This window comes from Cuculus canorus, chromosome 7, assembly GCF_017976375.1.
Source record: "Cuculus canorus isolate bCucCan1 chromosome 7, bCucCan1.pri, whole genome shotgun sequence".
Lineage (NCBI taxonomy): Eukaryota > Metazoa > Chordata > Aves > Cuculiformes > Cuculidae > Cuculus > Cuculus canorus.
The window spans coordinates 37,732,925-37,754,862 of NC_071407.1; the positions used below are offsets into that span (position 1 = coordinate 37,732,925).

The 21,938-nt window shown below is 41.9% G+C and overlaps 1 protein-coding gene across 11 annotated transcripts in view; it reads right to left on the reverse strand.

Moving 5' to 3' along the window:
- Positions 1-21,938, reverse strand: part of PCDH15 (protocadherin related 15) — an 855,028-nt gene that overhangs the window by 88,542 nt on the left and 744,548 nt on the right. For all 11 annotated transcript variants that reach the window (XM_054071964.1, XM_054071953.1, XM_054071963.1 and 8 more), the window contains 4 exons: positions 14,778-14,918; positions 12,423-12,535; positions 968-1,077; positions 84-224 (listed from right to left, as the gene is read on the reverse strand). In XM_054071964.1, the coding sequence (XP_053927939.1) occupies positions 84-224; positions 968-1,077; positions 12,423-12,535; positions 14,778-14,918 (505 nt within the window). The remainder of the gene's footprint in view (positions 1-83; positions 225-967; positions 1,078-12,422; positions 12,536-14,777; positions 14,919-21,938) is intronic.

Consider the following 21,938-nt stretch of genomic DNA (forward strand, 5'->3'; position numbering starts at 1 on the left):
AGTGCAGTTATTAATATCCTCAACAAAGAATAATAAATACGCATATTGAAGAGAGATTTAAAAATACGGATTTTTAAACTTACTTTTGGAAGGGACGCGCAGATTGGATCGCACCACTTGTAAGGAGTCTGCTTGAACGCGAAGCTCGTAACTTTGCACTCTTTCATAATCCAGAGACTTTTTAACTGAGATCACGCCTGTTCTGTTATTAATAGCAAACACATCTGAAATCCAGCAAAAACAGAGGTAACTTTCTAAGCTGCACAAACACTTTTTCGTTTTAATGCCTAAGTGCTTCTGTTTGGTCACAACGCTATTGCCCCACATTATCTTCAGAGATGTGCCTCTAAAAGCCCACATAACTCCTCTTTGAAGCTCTCTGCAAAGGAGCACAGCGGCTGAATCTGACCTTGTACTGGTATCAACCAACTTGAGGACATGTGGGCAAAAGCAGACAAGAAAAACAGCCTATGTATAAAACAGAGGACGGGATAGGGAATTCTCCCATGTCCCTCTAAATAATTTAATGTAATTTCAAGGTGGATCATGGAGAATAAGGACACAAATGTTGGAATGGTGTTTTGTTTAAATATCAGGCTGTAATACTTTTTGCTATAGTATGGAGAAGCCTATACTGCCTCAAAACAGATTTCTAAGCAAGAAGCACAACATCATCAAAGCTATTTATACTTTTATTTCTGTACGCCATGGATTCACACCATGTGGCATCGATATGAATTCTCATTTCAGTGCCAATTTCATTGCACTTTGATTTTTATTGTACATTTGCCACCTAACCGGACTTTTAGCAGATTTCTAAAGACTTGGTAATGGCAGTTGCTCCTGCCTGTACAGATGAAGTGGGAACTCACTTCAGCAGCTTTATTTCTAATCACTATTTCTTGACGACTTCTGATACGTGCAATAGGCTCAGCGTAATCACTAAGACCAAAATATTTGTACTCACCCTCTTCATTTCCTGAAACAATTGAATATACAATGGTCTGGTTCAAGGCAGCCGCTGTAACAACTGTGACCACAGTTCCTTTTGGTGCATTTTCACTCACTGGGGGGGGTCTGCAGGATTGAACAAAAGTATTTGTGTTATCTTCCACCTGCCTGAACAGCAGATTACTGAAGCTTATTCCTCAGGTTAGCAGATTCATCCATGTGACAGGCTGCCAAAGTGAGATGATCTGTTATTACAAAAGCCATATTAAAATGCAAAAAGCATAAATAAGTCTAACTGACAGGAGGTGATGATATGAGGATCTAAAGGTTCTTTGATATGAGAAATGGAAAAGCAGGGAATAATGTGTAGAAAATAATGGAAACATAACAGCCACCACAGACTGATAAACTGCAAGTAAAATTTAGATCATAAAAGATGAAAACACAGTCATTTATCAGAAATGGATGCAAGAGAAAGAATTCATGGGTAAATCTCTTATCTTTTAAAGAGTGAGCACCTTAAAGGCATCTCCATGGGACTTTTTACTCCCTAGAAAGAACCAAAAACTTTCAAGCCAACCCACTTCAGTTTTTAGTTAAAAGCCAAGATGCTTTTCAGGAAATCAACTGCAACCCAAGTACATCTACATATCTTTTAAGCATTAAGTAAATTGTTTCAGAGTCACTGAGCACTAATTTGTGTAAAGAAACAAAAAGAAAAAAGATCAGACTACTAACAGACCAGTATCTCATGTTCTTCATATTCACAAACACCGATAACAGAGCATCTCATTTTCAGCACAGTTTCCATCTGAAATGCATCAAAGAATCACTTCACTCTTTCTCTCCTATTGCTCAAACGCTCCTTTACAAATGTGATAACATTTTCAGATGTTGTCTTCTCATGGAAACCGTAACTACTTCAGAACAAACAAAGACTCTGTGCTAATGTATCTGAAACAGCAGCTTGAACAATTTCAACAAGGAACAGTGAGATGGGCCTTGGGCACCTGATCCAACTGGAGGTGCCCCTGCCCATGGCAGGGGTTTGGAACTGGAGGATCTTTAAGGTCCCTTCCAACCCAAACTATTCTATGATTCTATGTTGAGATAGGCTTCTAAATAGGAGTAGACTTTAGGGAGTCAGTTGTGCACTGATTTTTAAAATTATGGGAAGATTCACAACTGCTGTCAATTCAGAGACTATTTTATGACTTTCCTCTTTCATCCTCTAGGGATTTTTCAAATTCTCCACCATATACCACATTTTCCCATTCCAAGGGCAGAAAGCTGGAACTCCAAGTTGCAATCCTAAGTACTGATGTCAAACCGTCACCATCACACACCACAAGACAAACATTTTCTTTGGGATGAATAATGGTTTGAAAATTCTAGAAAAAGTTCTAGATAACACCACTGAATATGCAGAATTAAAGAATTTCTGTGGGTAAACTACTCATTTAAAAAAAAAAAAAAAAGGGAGAAAAGAGACCCAGTCCATTTCCCTGCCTTCATGCTTTGTGGCTTTCTTTCCTTGAGCTGCTATTCAGACTGCCTTCATTCTGACCCTGGATGCTCTGACTGCTACCTTACTTACCCTAAGTGTTATACTTCTCTTGCTCTTCCTGCATTCTTGCTCCCAGCTTAATTCAATTAAGGGATCATATTGCTGCCTTGACCAGCCATGCTCTAGATTATACCACCTGTAAAAAAGATGCCAAAAGCAAACCCTACCCATGGCTCTGATGGCCAAGATGCACTCTTTCTTCCCTCTTGTAAGGTCTTCCACTGATTTATTTACTTGTTTTACTTTGCTCACTGGGGAGGGCTCAGCCTCTCTTCAATTTAAACGCTGTATCTCACTTAGCACAGCGAGGAGTCAGATCTTCTGAGCATCCCTAGGCTTTCCCCTGCACAAATAACGGGGAGAAAGCACTGTTCTGGGCCGAGCCACACTGAACCATACAACAGCAACTGTACCAAAACACTGGCCTCCTGTTTTATTCACAGAAAAAGAGGATGGGGATGACTTTTACTCAAACACACGTGGACCGAGCAGATCGCTCTGGCTCCCACTCTTTTGCCTCATGTGTGCTATCACCAGCAGAAATAAAATTCATTATTACTACTTGATTCATTAAGCTGCAAGACTAACGCTATAAAACACTTATTAATGTGCGTTTACAGACGCAAAGGTTAATCTTAAAGATGGGGGGGGAAAAGGCTGTAAAATCTGAAAGCGTTTCAAGCTGTAGCTCTTTGATGAGGTCAGAGATGCAGGCCAGCGAGGAAAATAAAGATCCTTTTGATGCTGCATTATATATTACGTTGTTTTCTTTTTCTTCTAAAGGCATATAATTTGAACAAAAATCACGACTGTGTATACAGAAACTCCACATTTTATCTGAAGTACACTTCAGTATATTCTTTTAATGGAAACGGCCTTGTAACTTCCCCTCTGACACAGCTGAATTCAATGGTTTCACAAATCAATATCAATTAGCAAGCGGCTTTTGTGTTTGCTATGAGAGGCTACGGACGGAGTGGGTGGACAGAAACCCACCCCAGTAATTCTATTGATTCCATTTCCCTGATTTAACTGAGGTGATCAGGTTCAACGGGAGCGATGCATCAGCTGAATTAAAACATTTTGCTGAATTGTAGGGAAGTGAACCAGCAAGAGACAAAGGTATTCAGTGGCAATCCACTGTTCTTTATCCTGTGCTACAAGCTCTAATGAGCTTCCTTTAGGCATAAGTTCATTATTTTCTAATTTTTGAATGACTAAGGTGTACAGTAGTGCTTTTTTTTTTGGAAGTAGTAGACAGACTATTTAAACCATTTTTGGGGAACAGGCATTTTCATGCAATAATTTTTCCTTACTGGAAGATAAAGGCTAGTTATTTTTGAGAGAAGACGTGACGCTAGCAAAGTGGTGCAGTTCCAGCCATCCAGAGAAGGCTTATAAAACTGACAACATAGTGAAAGAGAAGGACACTGTTCTGACTTCAACACATCACTGGGATTCAGTGCCTGAAGGGATTTTTGTCTGATAATGTTTGCAACAGCTTATCAAGCCTCTGAATGCAGGTGCCAGTACACCACCGCCCTGCCTGCCCCAACTTCTGATCGTGTCTGACCGTACGCTTCTGCCGCCGCAATCTGCTGGGGACTGGCACGCCACTGCCTCGCGCTCCAGTGCTGACTTAGTTGAAATATTTTAAATGAAACCATCACTTTCTGAGCTGTTGAGCAAAACACCTCCTCAAATATATTATTTCTAATATTCCTCTCCAATACTTAACATGACAATCCACTTGCACCCCATAAATCTTAGGATGAAATGGGATGAACAGTAATTAACACACTTTAGCCACCTCAGCTACAATCCAGTCTACTCATAGGTTTTATCCTTCCTCCTGAATACTCTCCTTTGCACAACCATCTTTTGACCACGACAGTAAAAATATAGTTCTATACCAACGTTTCGTTCCTTCACATGGTATTTGTCTGCAACCATCACAGCAATGTGCGATTTGCATTGGTCAATCTTCACTTTAGCGTTCTCACAGACATAGTGAATAGTCTCTTGTTTTGTTCAACTACATTGCTATGACTTTTAGCTCAACTTGACTAGAACGTCATTTGGGTCTTCTCTCACGGTAAAGCTTTTTAAGATGTTTTGGCCTTAGCAACTTCGAACTCTCAAAGGGCATTTTACCTGAAGCCATTCCACCCTCACATACCCGAAACGTGTTTCTGAGCAGCTCACGCATTCCTGCAGACTCTTCTCAGCTGACTACTCATGGGATGTGATTTCACTTGCCTTTTGGTCTATTTGATCCTTTGCATTAAAATGCCTGTATAAGGCGTTAAAAATACCCGAATTCATGTATTTGTCTACATAAAAGTCAAGTGCAGAGAGAGCACTTGTCTAAAATGAGGCGAGCTAACAGAGAAGTTATACAGAAACTAAAATAGCAAATAACAGCTCTACAAACAGAAACACGTAAACTGGTCTGGTTACGCAGCTGAGTTTTTAAAATTGAGAAAAAAGAAAGTACAAGTTTCTAAGTGGGGTAGCAAAAAATAAAAACTAAAGACAGAAGCTGGCAAGAAGTACACATCATGATGGCAGCTCTTTTAATCCTTTCACTAATGAATTTAGTCCTCCTCTCTTCGCTATAAAAAAGAAGGACCTAGTCAAATTTTGGAGCAATAATTGGTGAATTTCTCAAATTTTCAGTTTCCGGTATGTGCAGTTTTAGCAATCTGAACAGTCTGACAGAGACAGGGATTCTTGTTTTCAGGAAAAGAATATTTTCTTCTTAATTGGATGTACTTTTCAAGCAGTTTATCTTCAAAGCATTCTAAAAGGATCATGTATTCCTTACTGTACTTAATATCCTCACTTAACGTTTCAATTCTCAAATTGGTTCAAGACATTCTGACCTTTTAATGGTATTTATCTCTAAAACAGATGACGACGGAGTCTGGACATTGCTACAGTGAGTCCCTGTCACAACCTGTTATCTTTTAAACCAGATGTCAAGTTTTGCTCCTGTGAGCTCCTTGTCATTAGGCATAATGTATTTGTGTGATCCCACCAATCTTCCTAAGTGAAAGCTAAGGACATGAAAACGCGGAAATTTCTGACAGGATTACTAAGGAGTTAAAAAATAAACAAGCAAAATCCCACATAGCACCATGTAGGACATGTGCGCACCCCTGAATCAGTCAGACAGATGGGTATCATCGATAGGATCAATTCGGAGACCAAGCATAAGCCCATAGCTTTGCACTCTCATGATCCACTGATGAAAGCCGATAGGGTTTAAAACTATATTTGTGCATTATTTCTAGCCCATACTCCCATTCCCGGAGTGATGTAGTTCTACACTTCATTAAACTGCAACATGGTGTTGACAGCTCTGACCCAGCACAGCAAGACAGATTCCCTGCATGGCCTGGACTCTGCACCCCCCAGGTATAAGCAGGAAGCACGCAGCTAGATTCATTTCAACATAATATTTCAGTAACCAAAAATGACTTAATTTACAGTTTCCTTTTCACAAGGTAAAAATAAGTAGATTTTAATAAAATGCAACGTAGCACTACTAGAACAAGAAAAAACAAAAAAACCCAGTGTTCCTTCTACTACACCACAATCATTTGCTAACTCACTAATTTTTCAATGGCAAACCATGCTTCAGTATCTGCAGGAGAAAGACATTCATTTCCTAAGTTTTATAACCACAGGCTGAAGAGTGTTTTCTTATTTTTATTACAAAGCCAAAAGAAGTACCAGGGTAATACCCCCATAGAACTTCAATTCCAAGGCAAAATCACATGTTTTCCTCAAGCCATGCTCTCACTAAAATTAAAAACATGTGTTGGAAGCTTTGAATCATTCCTCTAGCTTCAGTTTGAGGAAAACAATGACTACCCCTCCTCTCACCTCTCCCCCAAGAAATCCTCATTAAAAATGTTGCAAGGGATATTTCACTGTTTTTCAAGTCTTTCGTTCATAAAATGCAATCGTAAATTCTGTTACGGGAAAGGCAGGACAAACAGCAGCAGGACTTGGATATCTTGGGAAAAGTGGATGATCTGAACCTACCATCATTAAACAAAATAGTTTTGAGGGATAAAATCAAACCCCTGCTGTTCTGTTAAAGAAATTATCCCCTAACTGAGAACCACATAAAATGAATGAGCTCTACCAGGAAGGAGAAAGAAAAACTTAAGGAAACAGAGGCTTAAAGAGATGCAGATCACAAACAGCACGATGAAAACCCAACTACATCTACGGCAGACGTTTATATCCTGCCACGGCAGAAGGTATGAATTCTCAAATTACTTCTGAGAGCACCGTGTCAGAAACAAATAAGTAAATCAGTAAGAAAATACCTTTGGAAACCTCATTGTTACCTACAACCCCCAAATGTTGTTGTCTACTTCCCCTCCAAGTCCCTGGTGTACAGGGTTTGAGTTTTCCTCTCCTGTCCTGCTCTGCTCTGAACAAAGGACACTCTCAGCTACAATCCTAATTTTGGATGAGATTTGTCTCTTCTGACTTTTTGACTCTGGAAAAATTCATTCCTCTTTAATGCCTGTAATTTTCTCCCACACTTTGTAACGGATTAATTAATCAGTAGGATACTCATGATAGAAAAGTACAGTTGCTTTTATGAGACCTCACATGTTCGCAATATTGTGGATCATAGAATACTTTGAGTTGGAAGGGACCTTAAAGCCCATCCAGTTCCACCCCCTGCCATGGGCAGGGACACCTCCCACTGGATCAGGTGCCCAAGGCCCATCCAACCTGGCCTGGAACACCTCCCGGGATGGGGCAACCACTCTCATCAGGAAGAAATTCTTCCTTATGTCCAGTCTAAATCTGTCCCTCTCCAATTTATACCCGTTGCCCCTCATCCTATCACCATAAGCTTTTGTGAACAGCCCCTCTCCAGCTTTCCTGTAGCCCCTTCAGGTACTGGAAGGTCGCTATAATATCTCCTCGGAGCCTTCTCTTCTCCAGGCTGAACAATCCCAACTCTCTCAGCCTGTCCTTAGATGGGAGGTGCTCCAGCCCTGCGATCATCTTTGGATGCTGTTCTGTGCCAGATGACACCTTTTAGAGGAGGCACTGAATTAGAGTGATTTCAAACATGAAATGCTACCCATTCTCTCAGTGCCTCTGTGCAGGATTCCCCAGTTCCTGTTTCACAATGAGAACAACCGTTTCCCTGAACAGCACTAAAACAGAGAACTGGAAAAATCCTCTTGGTATAACACTTCCCATTTGCTCCTGATAGGTCTCCATAATTTTGTTTTGTGAAATCCTATGACACAGAGCTCTTTGCTTGGATGAGATCTGCCTACGGTACTGACAGCTATAATTAAGCAGAGAACATTACACCACATCTTCCACTGAGTGAGCAAGAGGTCTACACGGCACGAAATCTCACTACTTAACCAGAACACGTTTTCCGAGTGGATTGTTTTTGCTAGCAAATAAGCGAAATGCCACACTACATTTACAATCAAGTAATATTCTCAAAATCACAACTTCACACATGTCCTCATAAATTGGAACTAAAATTCAGGTTACTATAGAACTGGACACATCTTTTCAAACAGGTTGGGGACCTATAACGCAACACTAGCAGAAGCCAAAAGTTTCCACTATGTTCGTTTTTCTGCAACGAAATGGCCACACACCTGTTTAATGTGCCAACAGACAATAATTAGGAACCAGTGATGCTGCTTCTGTTAACATTTCATTTCCTGCTACAACAGCACATTGCTATTAGCAATGACCTTCTAGTTGCAGAGGATGTGATATTTATTAATTAACGAAACAATAAAAACATCTCAAATCCCTTTGAACTTTTACTTATTTTGACACGAGAATGCACTCGCAAAGAGGACAGGCTTGCTGAAAAATAAAATCTCTTTATATTCATCTGAGCTTCACTCCACATCTGGTCTTCACTGTTCCGTATCGCTAGTAATTACGATCTGTTAATTAAGAAATGAAAGTGCTGCCATTACCAGTTTGGGAGAAATGGAAAGTTCTGGATCAATTACTTGCTCTGGAGTTCGATCAAGAGGTGATCTGGGTGGAGCCGTCAGGACAAGAGAACTAATAGCTTGAGAAAGGAGCATCCAAACCAGCTGATTTCATTTTCCCAAGGAAGCGATTTATTGCCAGAGACGTGGCTGTTTTCGCCAGCACTAAGCACAATGAGATCAAAGTCAGCATTAAAAACCTTAATAAACCATGTGAACAGCCCCCGCCTGTCTTGGGCAGCGATGCAGAAGGGCTGACGTGCCGGGTGCTGTTGCTCTCCAGGCTGTTCCTTCGGCTGGAGAGAGGCACTGGAAATGGCAGCTCAGGCTGTCTCCACACACTGCCGACACCTCCCGACACATCAAGTTTGGCGCTTGCACATCCCTCTGCCGTCAGTGCTGTGGAGAATCAGCCAAATCCAACCACCCCGCAGGGAGACGCAGTGAGAAGAGTATCAGCAGCAGTGTCCTTCCCTGACAGTAAAAGGTCAAGCGGGCTCTGCAGTGGACGAGCCATCTACAATCAAACATCTGTGCGTTACAGCCCTTTGATTCATTTTGACTTATGTCTCATGGCACTTTGTGTTTCTGCGGAACCAGCAAACAATGGTTGGTTTGGAAAACACTTTATTTAGCAGACACCGCTGCTGTCTGTCTTCTCAAAGTCATATTTAATATCCATGACAAGGACAGAGGATCCAAGAAGAGGAGGATCCAGACTGCCAATGCAGTTAAACCTTGCAGCTTCTGAATGAAGATCCAGGACAGGAGCACGGCAGTACCTGCGGCACCAGCTGGAGCGTTCTCCCGGTGTGGGAACCATGTTTTTTAGGGATCCGAACAGGCTGGACTGCTGGGCCGAGACCAGTGGGATGAGGTTTAACAAGGCCAAATGCCGGGTCCTGCACTTGGGGCACAACAACCCTGTGCAGTGCTACAGACTGGGGGAAGAGTGGCTGGAGAGCTGCATGGAAGAGAAGGACCTGGGGGTGCTGGTTGACAGCCGACTGAACATGAGCCAGCAATGTGCCCAGGTGGCCAAGAAGGCCAACGGCATCTTGGCTTGTATCAGAAATGGGGTCACCAGCAGGTCCAGGGAGGTTATTCTCCCTCTGGACTCAGCACTGGTGAGACCGCACCTCGAATACTGTGTTCAGTTCTGGACCCCTCACCACAAGAAGGATGTTGAGGCTCTGGAGCGTGTCCAGAGAAGAGCAACAAAGCTGGTGAGGGGCTGGAGAACAAGTCTTACGAGGAGCGGCTGAGAGAGCTGGGGTTGTTTAGCCTGGAGAAGAGGAGGCTGAGGGGAGACCTTATTACTCTCTACAACTACCTGAAAGGAGGTTGTGGAGAGGAGGGAGCTGGGCTCTTCTCCCAAGTGACAGGGGACAGGACAAGAGGGAATGGCCTGAAGTTCCGCCAGGGGAGGTTCAGGTTGGATATCAGAAAAAAATTCTTCACAGTAAGAGTCATCGGCACTGGAACAGCTGCCCAGGGAGGGGGTCGAGTCGCCTTCCCTGGAGGTGTTTAAGGAACGGGTGGATGAAGTGCTGAGGGACATGGTTTCGGGAGTGTTAGGAATGGTTGGACTGGATGATCCAATGGGTCCTTTCCAACCTTGTGATTCAGTGATTCTGTGATTCTGTGAAGGCAGCTGGGTGCACAGCGAACGGTGCCCCACAGACCTGCCGTGCATCGGTGTTTCCAGAAGATGGCCACATGCAAGGAGCACTAGGCATGGATCATCTGGCCCTTATTAACGATGCTAACGGCCTGGACGCCCCCGGGGCGGCATCTTCACTGCTGGGCCAGATCATGCAGACCTGCTGGCTGGTGCTGCTCTGCTTCCAACAGGGTGTGACTGCATGGAGGAGGAACGTCCTAAAGCACCCAGCACCCAGGCTGCTGGCAGGCTTGGCCTTGACTCGCTGCTTCCCACCAGAAGAGCAGCATTTAGAAGTCTCCAGTATAATTTACAACGCAAATAGAGAAGGTGAGGAAAAAGAGACTAATTAATTTGCTCCAAATTATGGAGCGATGCAGAGGGAGAGGCAGTGAATAAAATGCAAATCTCTGATTCTCATCTACTTGATTGCTCTCTCCTGTGGAAGTCTCTTCAAGACATGGATAATAATCAAAGCCTACCTCAGTATGAACAGGACTCCAAGCAGAGACCCAGACATGGTGCTGTGCTTCTGGCAGAGCAGTGAGCTGCCAGACCAACAGCTCAAGGCAGAGCTCCCCTTTTATCTAACTATCTGCCTAGCACGGCTATACCTTTTTGATCGCGCCATCTGGACCCCCCTTTCCTATTTTTTGTATTTATTCCTGATTTGTAATACATGCTGCAACCGCACAGGCAGCTTTATTCTGTAACACTGTTCAACTGTGAACTTTCGATAAATACACAGAAATGAAATTCGTAAAACAGCTAGGAAAAAAAAGCTGAAATCATCCAGATTATGATAATTACGCAACAAAGATCAATATTAATCCACTCAAAAGCCGCTAATTCTCAGTCCTTCAGAAATTCTAGTATCCACGTTCAACAGTTTGTCATTTCGCAAGCAGCACCATTACTCTATGCTAACATTTAAGTTAAAGATATACCATGGCAACTGAAAAATAAGGTTACAGGAAAGCTGCCAGTTTCACTTGCATCAGTGTCAGGAAACCAAACACGAAGTGTAGTTTGTAGAGTGTGACAATTTTTGAATAAAATATTTTGACATTTTTCATTTTCTTTAAGGTACTCTTTCAAATTGCTATGATTTACCTGAATCGTGAGGAAAACCAGAAGGTACATCACGAATTTTGATCTAAACCCCTTAAAAGAGCTGAGCACGTACTCCCATTAGGGTCTACTGAAGCCATTAATGTTCCATCCAATTTCTGATTCCCTGTAGTGCTTAGTTTTGAAAATATACGTACAAACCCCATTATATTCGAATATTGATTATGTTGCTACATTTCAATCAGGAGTATATATTGCAGCAAGGCTATAACTTCTCGATAGCAGGAGCCTGTGTGTGTTGACCCTATTAGTTCCTATTACCATATAGATGTCAGGAACTGTTTATGAACACATTCTCCATAACAAAATCTAACAAACTGATCAGCCTGTGCACAGCACAACAATTTTTTTTTTTTACTTAATTTTAAGAAAATTGGATTGATTTTATTAACTTGCCAGAGGGTAAACTTTATCAAATCATGATTTGTAGTAAGAATAACTATCACATGCACTTCTAATGTCAAAGAGGTCAAGCCCAAGTTCTCTCATGTCCCACATGAATGGTGTACAGGATCAAAACAACCCAAACAGACTGGAGGAAACTATTTTCAACAGCTTCTGAGAGGAAGCAAACCTCTCCCCGCTGTCACTGACACCTACAACCTAGATATTTTCAGCTGGAGAAAATTTGTTAAGACAGTACAATTGCACCTCTATCCGATATTATTAGGGAATGGCTGGATGCCAAATCCCTTGTGGCTAAGAGAAAGAAGCAACTCTAAAGTATCAGAAGTGCTGCAAAGAATCCTGTGTGTAATTTCACACAGTCGTGTTTCTGGGGGACCCGAGCACCGATTGTTTGCTCCTCAGATCAGCACCCAATTCTGTTTCCAAAAGAAGTGTTAACATCTGTAAATACATTTTACAAGTACAAAAAGGTTTTGGTGCTTTCGTTCAGATATTGTTTTTGAGTCATATTTCCTTCTGTGAGCCAAAGTGAAAAGCAGAAGACTCAAAAGCTGAAATATACAAAGGGGAAGCACTTCCACACTGCCAACAGAGTATTTTCGTTGCCCAGATATCTCAGACTAGCATTCAAACAAGAACTTATTTCCACTTTAAAAATAACAGTTGTAATGTGAATGAATAAATGCTTTACCTGTATTCATCCTGCGTAAACCGTGGAATTACTGAAGGCTGCAGTACAGCGATTTCTACGGTAGTGGTGTTGAACTTCACAGGGTCCCCATCATCGTATGCAATGACCACTAGCTATAAACAATACAGAACATCACATTCTTGGTACAGGCAAGAACATTTTTTATGTTGACTTGCAATAATACTTTTTATATTTTCAGGGTCTGACAAGTTGGATGAGATTTTCTTTCACTCCAAATCATACATTGTACAAGAACAAAACACAAAGGAAAAAGGTGACAGCCATCCACATCCATCTGCTAGAAAATTTATAGAAACACAGTAAACTGGAATTCAAAGAGTGATTTCATACATATACTGCTCCAAAACACATTGCCAGCTTCAAGCGCGTTTTTCAGCAGGTTCCCTTCACATCTAACCATGGACTGTCTTTACTCAGAACTCTAGAATCAATTTCAACTTGTCTTCTTATAGTTCAGTTCTACACTTACTCATTTTTTTATTGAAAAAACACCTATATCTCCCAATAAAACACAGAGAAGAAGTGTTAGGAAAGAATTCTGTGTTGCTGACATGAATAATTAAGACCAAGGTCTAATATCAAACCAAATAAAAATTAACATTACATCCCCCCAGCCCAAAACCTCTTAAGAGATCCTCTATATGCTAAAATGTGGACTAGACCAGAAAAGCAAAGGCAGCCCGTCATAAATGTTCTGTTTATCTGACCTCTACTCATTTCTATCTGTTTATTTAATCTGTGCTGCTCTGCTGGGACAAATGGGCTCTCCTGTTTTCAGCTTTCATATGAAGGTAAGCTACCTGCTAGCAAAAGGATGAGAAACTAGCCCACTGAAGACAGAAGAATGGACTGTTTTCCAGTTTCCTCTCTCTGAATTTGTCCTTTTTCAGAAGGTCACTAAATGGAGCAGGTCAGCACCTTATACTAGCAAAGGGTTCTCAACTCATTTCTACGATGCCGAACTATTCTCAGAGCAGGTTAGTGAAGAGACAGCTTAAAACAAAAGAAGGCACTTTTCCAGCCCATATATTAGGGAATCAAGATATCAGAATTGCAGAAAATATGAATATGTTAAAAGTTGACCGGAAAAATTCACAGAAGATTCAGTGGCAGATACAAGCCAAATGGTCTAGATGCAAAATATCAACTCAAAGTCTCCACATCACGGATTTCTGGGGTCTTTTCTACGCTTCTTCCCTAAGCGTCCAACTTTTCTGAAAAGTAACACTCCGCTAAATTCACCATGGATCCGGGTCTGCCCTCACACAGAGAAGCCTTTGTACAGGAAGGCAGCTCCGTGCCCATGTGCGCGTCACCTGTGAGAGGTACCACAGCTTCACCAAACAGCCACACAAAATAATGGCTGAGAAGTAAACATAATAAGGGCAACAACAGAAGAAACATGCTCTGATGATGTTAACCTAGAGATAACTCTCTTCCCCTTTGAGTTCTACTATGTTAGTTAAAAACTGAAAAGAACTCCAATTAGTACTACCCTAAGTTCCTAAAACCGTGCCAGTGTTAGAATGCTACTCAAGCTCACGCTAATGGGAGACTCAGAAGTGGAAAACAGTGGACAGCTTTATTCCTTATAATGGAAAAGTATGCAAATAAACCTCTTTTTAATGCTTATTTAAAAAATAAAAAAGTGAAAGAACAACAAAGCACACCCTAATGGCCACACAGAAGGTCGGTAGTTTCTAAGTAGGGAAATTACACATAAAGCAACACACGTTATACCTTTTTTTGCTTACTTCGAATTTCATTTTGAACTACACTCTCCACTCATGGATTTATTTAATAAGGGAGATTCTTCCCATGGTTTTGATCTGATTAAATTCCTAAGTTACGCCACACTAACTACACTTGAGACTCTGCAGGAACAGTAACAACGCAACGGTAATTTAAGTGTCCTTAACCGAAGTTTTTACATCACAGCACTTGTGAATAGCAAGTCTCAAACTTCCCGGCTGCGCAGTAACTTTCTTTACAAGATACCTCGCTATCTTTACGAAGGTCACACAGAGTTGCTACGATGACGGCCCTGTTGAAAGACATCAGCAAAGTAACTTTCAAAAAATGAGGTTTCCTTCAGCTGCCTCCCTGCTTCTTCTGCCCTCCTAACAGCAGCAATCACAGCCATTCAAGATGTTTCTGATATCACAAAAGCACAAGACACATGCCAGGAAGAAATGAAGGAAGTAAAGAAACAAACCAAACAAAAATTTCACATCTTTTTATGCAGTATAAAGCAACACAAAGAAACACATTAAAAGGGATTCCGTGAAAACCAGGCAACATTTACTGACAACACATAGCTACGTGAGTTCATACCTTAAATACTGTACTTGGCTCTTCGTTCAGGTTCACTCGGGTTACTACGCGTCCTGAGTTTTCTTCCACGTCAAATATGCTGGCACTGTAAGGAAACTGGACTACATCTACTTTGTATCGGACTCGACTTGCTGGCGTGCCCTGTAAGGCAAAACCAAAACAACCAGTGTATCTTTGTATTTTTACAGATTTCATGCAGCTAGTAAAGGATTAAAATGCAACATCGGTAAACAGACCATTACGAACAAACCTTGCTGTTTGTCTTCCTCATAACTAAGTTTGTTATCGAGCATCTCCCCATCCTCCCCCTAAAACCTTACAGTGGTATCTGAGAGGTCCACTAAGAAAAACGACCAGAGATTTAGGAAGAAGAGTACTAAAATACCTGACTACTTCAACACAGAGAGAAGCAGTGCTCCTTTTTATAATTACTAACATAATAACATAAGATGTGCACAGCTTAAGGTCAGTTAATACACCTTGCAAAAATATTTTAACGTGTTATAAAAACTCTTTGAGGTTAAAGAAAATTCTAAATGCTCTACAAACTCCAGCAGTTGTTCAGCTTATCCGGAAAGTTAGAGTCCCTTCTTGCTGGAGATGGCAAGATGTGTGTTATAGTATTTTCTGAGAAGTCACACTCCAGTTCTGCCTCCAGTCCAGCCTATAGACAGCCACACGCTTCTCTTTTAGAGGAAATGAAATGAAAACAGCACCAGCTTGCCCGGGCAAAGCCACTACACAGACAAAATGGGCTTTCTTAAACACAAATCAAACAGCAGCGTCTGAAAGTTTCCTTTCCAGCAACGCCGAGTGATGAAAAACTAATACATTTCAAAATCCTTATCTCCAAGAGGGAAAACATAGAGATTACAGGGCCCGTAGCGCTTCCATACATATTCCAGCTCATGCTTGTCCTCTGGTTGAACTGCACAGGTCTAGCAAATTCGGCAGGACCGCCTACAAGCTCCCATCCAGGCCTTCCTCGGAGCAGAGCTGAGGCTGCAGGACCCAGAGAGACACCAGCGCTTGTGCCGAGTGACCAGACACGTGTGGCCACCCCTGCTGTCACAGAGGCTTCTGCCCCTCAGCGCCACGGTATTGCCGACGCCACTCACTGTTGGATACCAGAGCTGACTCCAAGCACATCAGAAAACAACCAAGAGAAAACATTCATCATGTCAGCAGTAGCAGAAAACGCAATTTTGCAAATGGATTTTGAGTAGCCCCACAAGGAACCCTCCCAACTGTTCAAACCCTGTCCCGATGACAAGGAACGAGCACAGACAGCCCATGCTTCTGCCACCAATTGTCTGCATGCCTATGCACCCAAAAATCCTAAATTAAAAGAAGAATCAGAAGAGGCATTGCCAGAAGGTATAATAGATGAATTTTCCAGATCTGTAACTCAGCATTTTATAATAGAATTCTGTTTACCTGATTTAACTATTTTAACACTAATTGCCTGAATAAATAACTATACCCGTGAAGAATGAAGTTTCTTAAAGTAGCCATTATAATCCACTGATGCCATTCCGGTGGTCACCCTTCAGAGACCTTCAGACCCCACGCTGGTAGGCACAGCCTAAGAGGCAGCTGCTCCCATGTCAAGAGTGGGCCGGGGCAGACTGTGCTGACCTGGGTAATCTATCAAGCCCCAAAAAGCAATGCTGTCCACGCTGGCTGTCTCAACTCACCTCCCCGTCCTCCATGTGGTTTAGCAGAGCTTTAGGAGGATCTGTTCCAGGATCTTCCCAGGCACAGAGTGAGGCTGACGGGTCGGTAGTTCCCAGGGTCCTCCTTTCTACCCATTTTAAAATTGGGCTCGATGTTGCCCTTCTTCCAGTCACCAGGGACTCCTGACTGCCAAGACTTTCCAAATCTCCTGGAGAGTGGCTTGGTGTTCAGCCTCAGCCTCTTCTCAGATGAGATTAACTGTACCGTTGACTTGGTGGGAGGCACTAAATTCTAACAGGTTACTCCCAGCCCGAGCAAGTGCCCTTTCACTCAGTACTGATGGTTCTAAATTCACTGCTGCAGAGACTGAAAGGTGATGTAGCTGCAGGTTACTGTTGCAGTGAAGCCAGCATGAATATAAATGACGTACTAAAGAATTGTAAGAAAAAAAGGGGCATCGAAGAAGGGTTTTAAAGCAAAGAAGTTGGGTTTTTTCCCCACAATGATGTCCGAGAAACTCTTTTCCAGCAGCAGCAAGTCTCTATTACCCGGTTATGCAGACAACTGGGACATTTCACAACATTCCAACTAAGGTATTTGCTAATATATTTGGGCGCAGATTCAGAGAAGCACTTAAAAACTCAGGCTCTACCATCAGCATGGTTTGAGGTTCTCAGTGCCTCTGAGTCTGGATCTCAGACTAAGGTTTGACCTTTACACTGTATTTAAACAGACAAAATATCAGCCCACAGTTCCATTAATAGCAAACTGGTGATATTCATCCACATTCAATATCGTGGTATAAAGCAGTCTTATTATTGAGAAAATATTGTCGGTTTCCAAGAGGAAAGACGAAATTTGCTTCTGTGAACATCGCTAGAGACAGCTACCAAAGTGGTTTAAGCTCACTAAGTCATATAAACATTTTGTTGACAGAACAAAAATGCACTGAAAAGCTCAGTCAAAATACATAGTCTAACCTAAAAGCTTTCCTGGAGTGGATTTGGCACAGGGATTGTGCCTCACGCTACTGCACGCTACAGAGCTGTAGAACAGGGCGTCAGCTTCGGCCACAGTAACTTCTGAGGAGCAGCAGGACTACTCAATGAATAAAGCACACTTCCCTGTGAGGAAAGGGACCCTTCAGCAAAGAATATTTATTGGAATTAAAAATTATAGGTAGCTTGTAAGAATTTAATTGGTGGGATCAATTTTACAGCTGTTAAAAGATCAAAAATACTTAAATCAAATACTCAAAGAGTAAGGCAGTAGAGAAGGTGGCCAGGCCACCTCAGCCTTCCTCCCTGGAAAACCCTGTGGACACACCACCTTGCACGTAAAGAAAGGGAGACGAGCTTCTGGGGACACCTGCACAGCTGTGACTCTGCAGAGCCCTCCAGGGAAATCCAGCCCAGGAAGGGTTTATCATCCAGAACTGCGTTCTGGTGATTAGCAAAGGAATCGAGGAGAGACCCTGGTAAGAGTTAAAAGCACTTTGCAAGACCACGTACACTACAGAGTACAAATCCTTGAAAATATGAGACATTTCAGAGATCATCGCATAACAAAGGTGATTATACAACTTTCCCCCGACACTCTCTGATTTAGTCATTTTTCTTCAACATTATAATTAAGAGGAAATTACCTGCTGAAATCCACTCTATTTGGTGTCAGTGTAATGGTTCTCACATTTGCTTGGAAGACTAAAACCTATCATCATCATTAAACCTGCACGCACTAGGTAATTTGCTATTAAATAAACAAAAATCTCATCAGGTTACTGTTCCTGATGTGACTATCAAGTACGCTTTTCTCCTGTCATTTCTGAAAATAACAGAACAGAGATTTATTTTTTATTTACGATATCTTGGCACTGATGTAATTAGAAAAATCTCCAGAGATACTTCCCAGAGAAATCCATTTTGAAGCAAGTTTTAATTATCTCAAATATTAATCATCTTTACTCTCTGTTCTAAATTAATGTAGATGCATTCCTGTGTCTACAGCAAAACTCGAATACAGCAGATAATACTTTCAAAGAAAGCACAGAGCAAGGATTGTTCTCGGCAGGAACCACATTCCTCCTCTCAAACCAAAGTTTCCCTGTGAGTTCAAAACTAATACGAAACTTGGATCTAAAGCTCATACAGCTTCAATTATTTATTTTATTGCTCCATAATTCCTGAAGTTTCCATTTGCTCCGAGGAAACGACATTCATTTGTGACACAGTTGACAGGTCTGAGAACGTCCCCAGTATTTCTGTTAGAGGATGGGGCTGCAGACAGAGGCTTTGGGCAAAGAGGCCGTGGAGGGGCACGCCTGCGCCGCCAAGATAACTCTCAAGCAGGCACAGACAGGCTGGAGGGGAGCTGCAACGCAATAAAGCTAAGAAACGCAGTGAGAAGTGAAACACAACAACTTCTGCTGTGTGTTTTTACGTATATGTCTGAAAGCAATTCAGAAAGAAGGTAGGAATCATTGCTCTCTCTATCCAAACGTGTAAGAGAGGTACAAACCCAGAATGATCCAGACTGGGAAACGGCAGAAAACCCCAACATTTCGCTTTCATTTACAGTCTACTCATGAAGATCCCACACATGCAATGGTCAACGACCTGGATTTTACCCCTAAGTACTGGTATGGAATAGTTGTGTTTGGAATCACAAACATAGCCTTATTTACCAACCCCCTTTGGACTTAATGCCACTTTCTGATTGAAGTCAGAAAACTTTTGAAGGTGTTCTACAGAAAATGTGAAACTGGTAAGGTGTTTAATAAATTAATTATCTCCATCTATAAATTTCAACCCAAATCTGAATTGACTTGCATTGCAAAGACTTCACTAAGGCAGGTTTTGTAAAGCTAATTCTGTGAAAGTGATGCCAAAAAGAAAACTTACAGGTGGCTGCGCATGTTAATCCTCAAAGTTAAGTAACTAATAAAGATGGGGCTTTATTGGGGCAGACCACAGAGTAGGAGCATGATTTTGGCGGGTCTTATACTGGCCATGAGTTGTGAATAGTGCACTCACATATATTCACCCCGAATTAATTTAGATTAACTCTAGAATTTGACGTATTTTATTCTTTAGGATGTAACTCAATAAGGGGACCTGAAATTTTCAATTATCTGGAAAATCTGAATTATTAACTATAACAAACTAAACACAAAAAGAACAAACTTTTACAGCCATGAGATAAAATAACTTTAAGAACTCATTGAATTTGCAGTACGTTTCCCACACACAAATCTCCATCAGACACTATGATATCCAACTGTAATAGCTTTTAAAAGAACAAGTCCTGGAGTGCATGAATTGCAGTTCATCTCCAATTAAATATCTGTGAAATCTCCAATTAAATATCTGTTAGCATCTTACTTTTAGTGGGTGCCTGTAAAACAATAAGGACAATTACTCTCAATTTGACAAAAGGGCTCTATTGAACAAAAACCTTACAAGGTGTTACGAGACTGGATAAACCATTAAAACGGATGTGTTAGAGCTGTGGAAGCCGGCTGCTCGTTAAAATTAGCATTCTGCATCTGTTTCTATTGACATTTCAAACCAACAAAATCGGAATATGCAAGGGAATTACCCACAGAAGAAATATTCCAGCTCTCACAGTGATAAACCATACAGAAAAAGGCACATGCAGGAAAAGCAAACACCTCAAGTTATATCAGTCCCAGGAATATTTGCCTCCTGATAAGCAAAGCAAACAAACTTAGCATCTATCAATAGCTCATGTTGCTCTCCTTCTGAAATATTTGGAGGGTTAAGAGCTCTGAGAACACAATCATAACCATCTGGCACCTTTCATCACCACACCACTTCAATAAAGCATAAGCTGTTCACGTGGAAGAAAACCCCTCTTCTGCTCTTTGAGGACGGTTTCAGGTGTTCCTCAATAACAGAGGTCTGTGCGCAGCCATCTGTGCAGACCACACAAGCACAGGTAGCCCTGAGCGAAAAAGCAACCGCCACGCAAATCCCGCCACGTGCAATTGTCTCCACTCAATACAGATCTCTAAACTTTGCCTTGTAACAGGAAATAAACTGGGGTTAAAGCTCTTGTCACCCAGACCTTCCCAGTCTTAAGACTGATTGAGTTTGACACCTAAAGTTTCACTACAAACCACTGCTCTGCTGTGCATTTGGTTTGATCACGCCACAGAGCCACAACAATCCCTATACCCCTAACGTAACTGTCCCTGTCATTTTAATTCACGCTACATATTAGTTTCTGTAGGAAACAAAGATACCATGCCTTTTTTATTTTTAATGGCTACATACAATATGGGTTAGCAGTTATTTTAACTTAAATCGTAGAGTTATTTAGGTCAGAAAAGACCTTTAAGATCACCCAAGGGAGTCCAACCCTTAACCTAACACTGCCAGGCTCACTACTAAACCATGTCCCCAAGCATCACAACTACACATCTTTTCAATACCTCCAGGGATGTATTTAAGTCCACCACCTCCCAGGGCAGCCTGTTCCAATGCTTGACAACTCTTTCGGTGAAGTAGTATTTCCTAATATCCAACCTAAGTCTCCCCTGGTGCAACTTGAGGCTATTCCCTCTCATCCTATCACTTCTTACTTGGGACAATAAGCAGCAAGAAGGAGGCAGTTTAAAAGCATCTTCAGCTGTGCCTCCATAGAGCTGCTGCGTGCAGCAGTGGTGGCTCTCCCAGTCGGCCCAAGCCGCGTCCAGACATTGGTCTCACACGTTTTCACTTGCCACTCTTGAAGCATTTTAAAAAGCTCTGTCTTTTGGGCAGGCTACTTCTCATTCTGGGAGAGCAAAGCCCACAAACCGAGCACTGAGAGGGCAAATCTTATCAACAGTCCTGAGGGCACTCTTAGCATCCTATCGTCATCAAATTGCGGGATTTATGTATCTGTACCAACCCTGATATAGGCTTCTGATTACTTCAGCTACAAAGAATCACCCGTTGGCCCAAAGGATAGGCGGCAATGGATGCTGAGGATACTAGAGACTGTGCTGGTGAGAGAGTCACACACTGATTTCATCCAGGGTTTGGGGACTCCATGGAACCTCGTCCTGTAAAGACTTGAAAATACCTCTGAGAGAAAAGCTGCTTATGGTTCATATTCAGAGCGCAGGGTATCACTGCAGAGCTGGCACCATGTACGGAAGAGCAACCTTCAAAGTTTGGCACCATCTACCAGGTGCAGGAACTTGAGAGCAGGTTCAAACACACATCTTGTACGTATACAGCGACCGCCACACTTGCATAATTCCTTCTGGCTCCCTTGGCCTGTTTTGGTTGCTTTCTGCTTAGTACTTTCTTATCCTTTACCTGTACCATGTCTGGAATTAGATGCAAGCTCTTCTGGGAAAGACAGGGTGAGCAACTACAAGAGGTACTGAGTAATTTGAGAAGTCAGATACCATATATCTATTTTAAAACTGCAGAAAAAAATACTGTGGATTGTTCCCGTAGACCAAAGGATAAT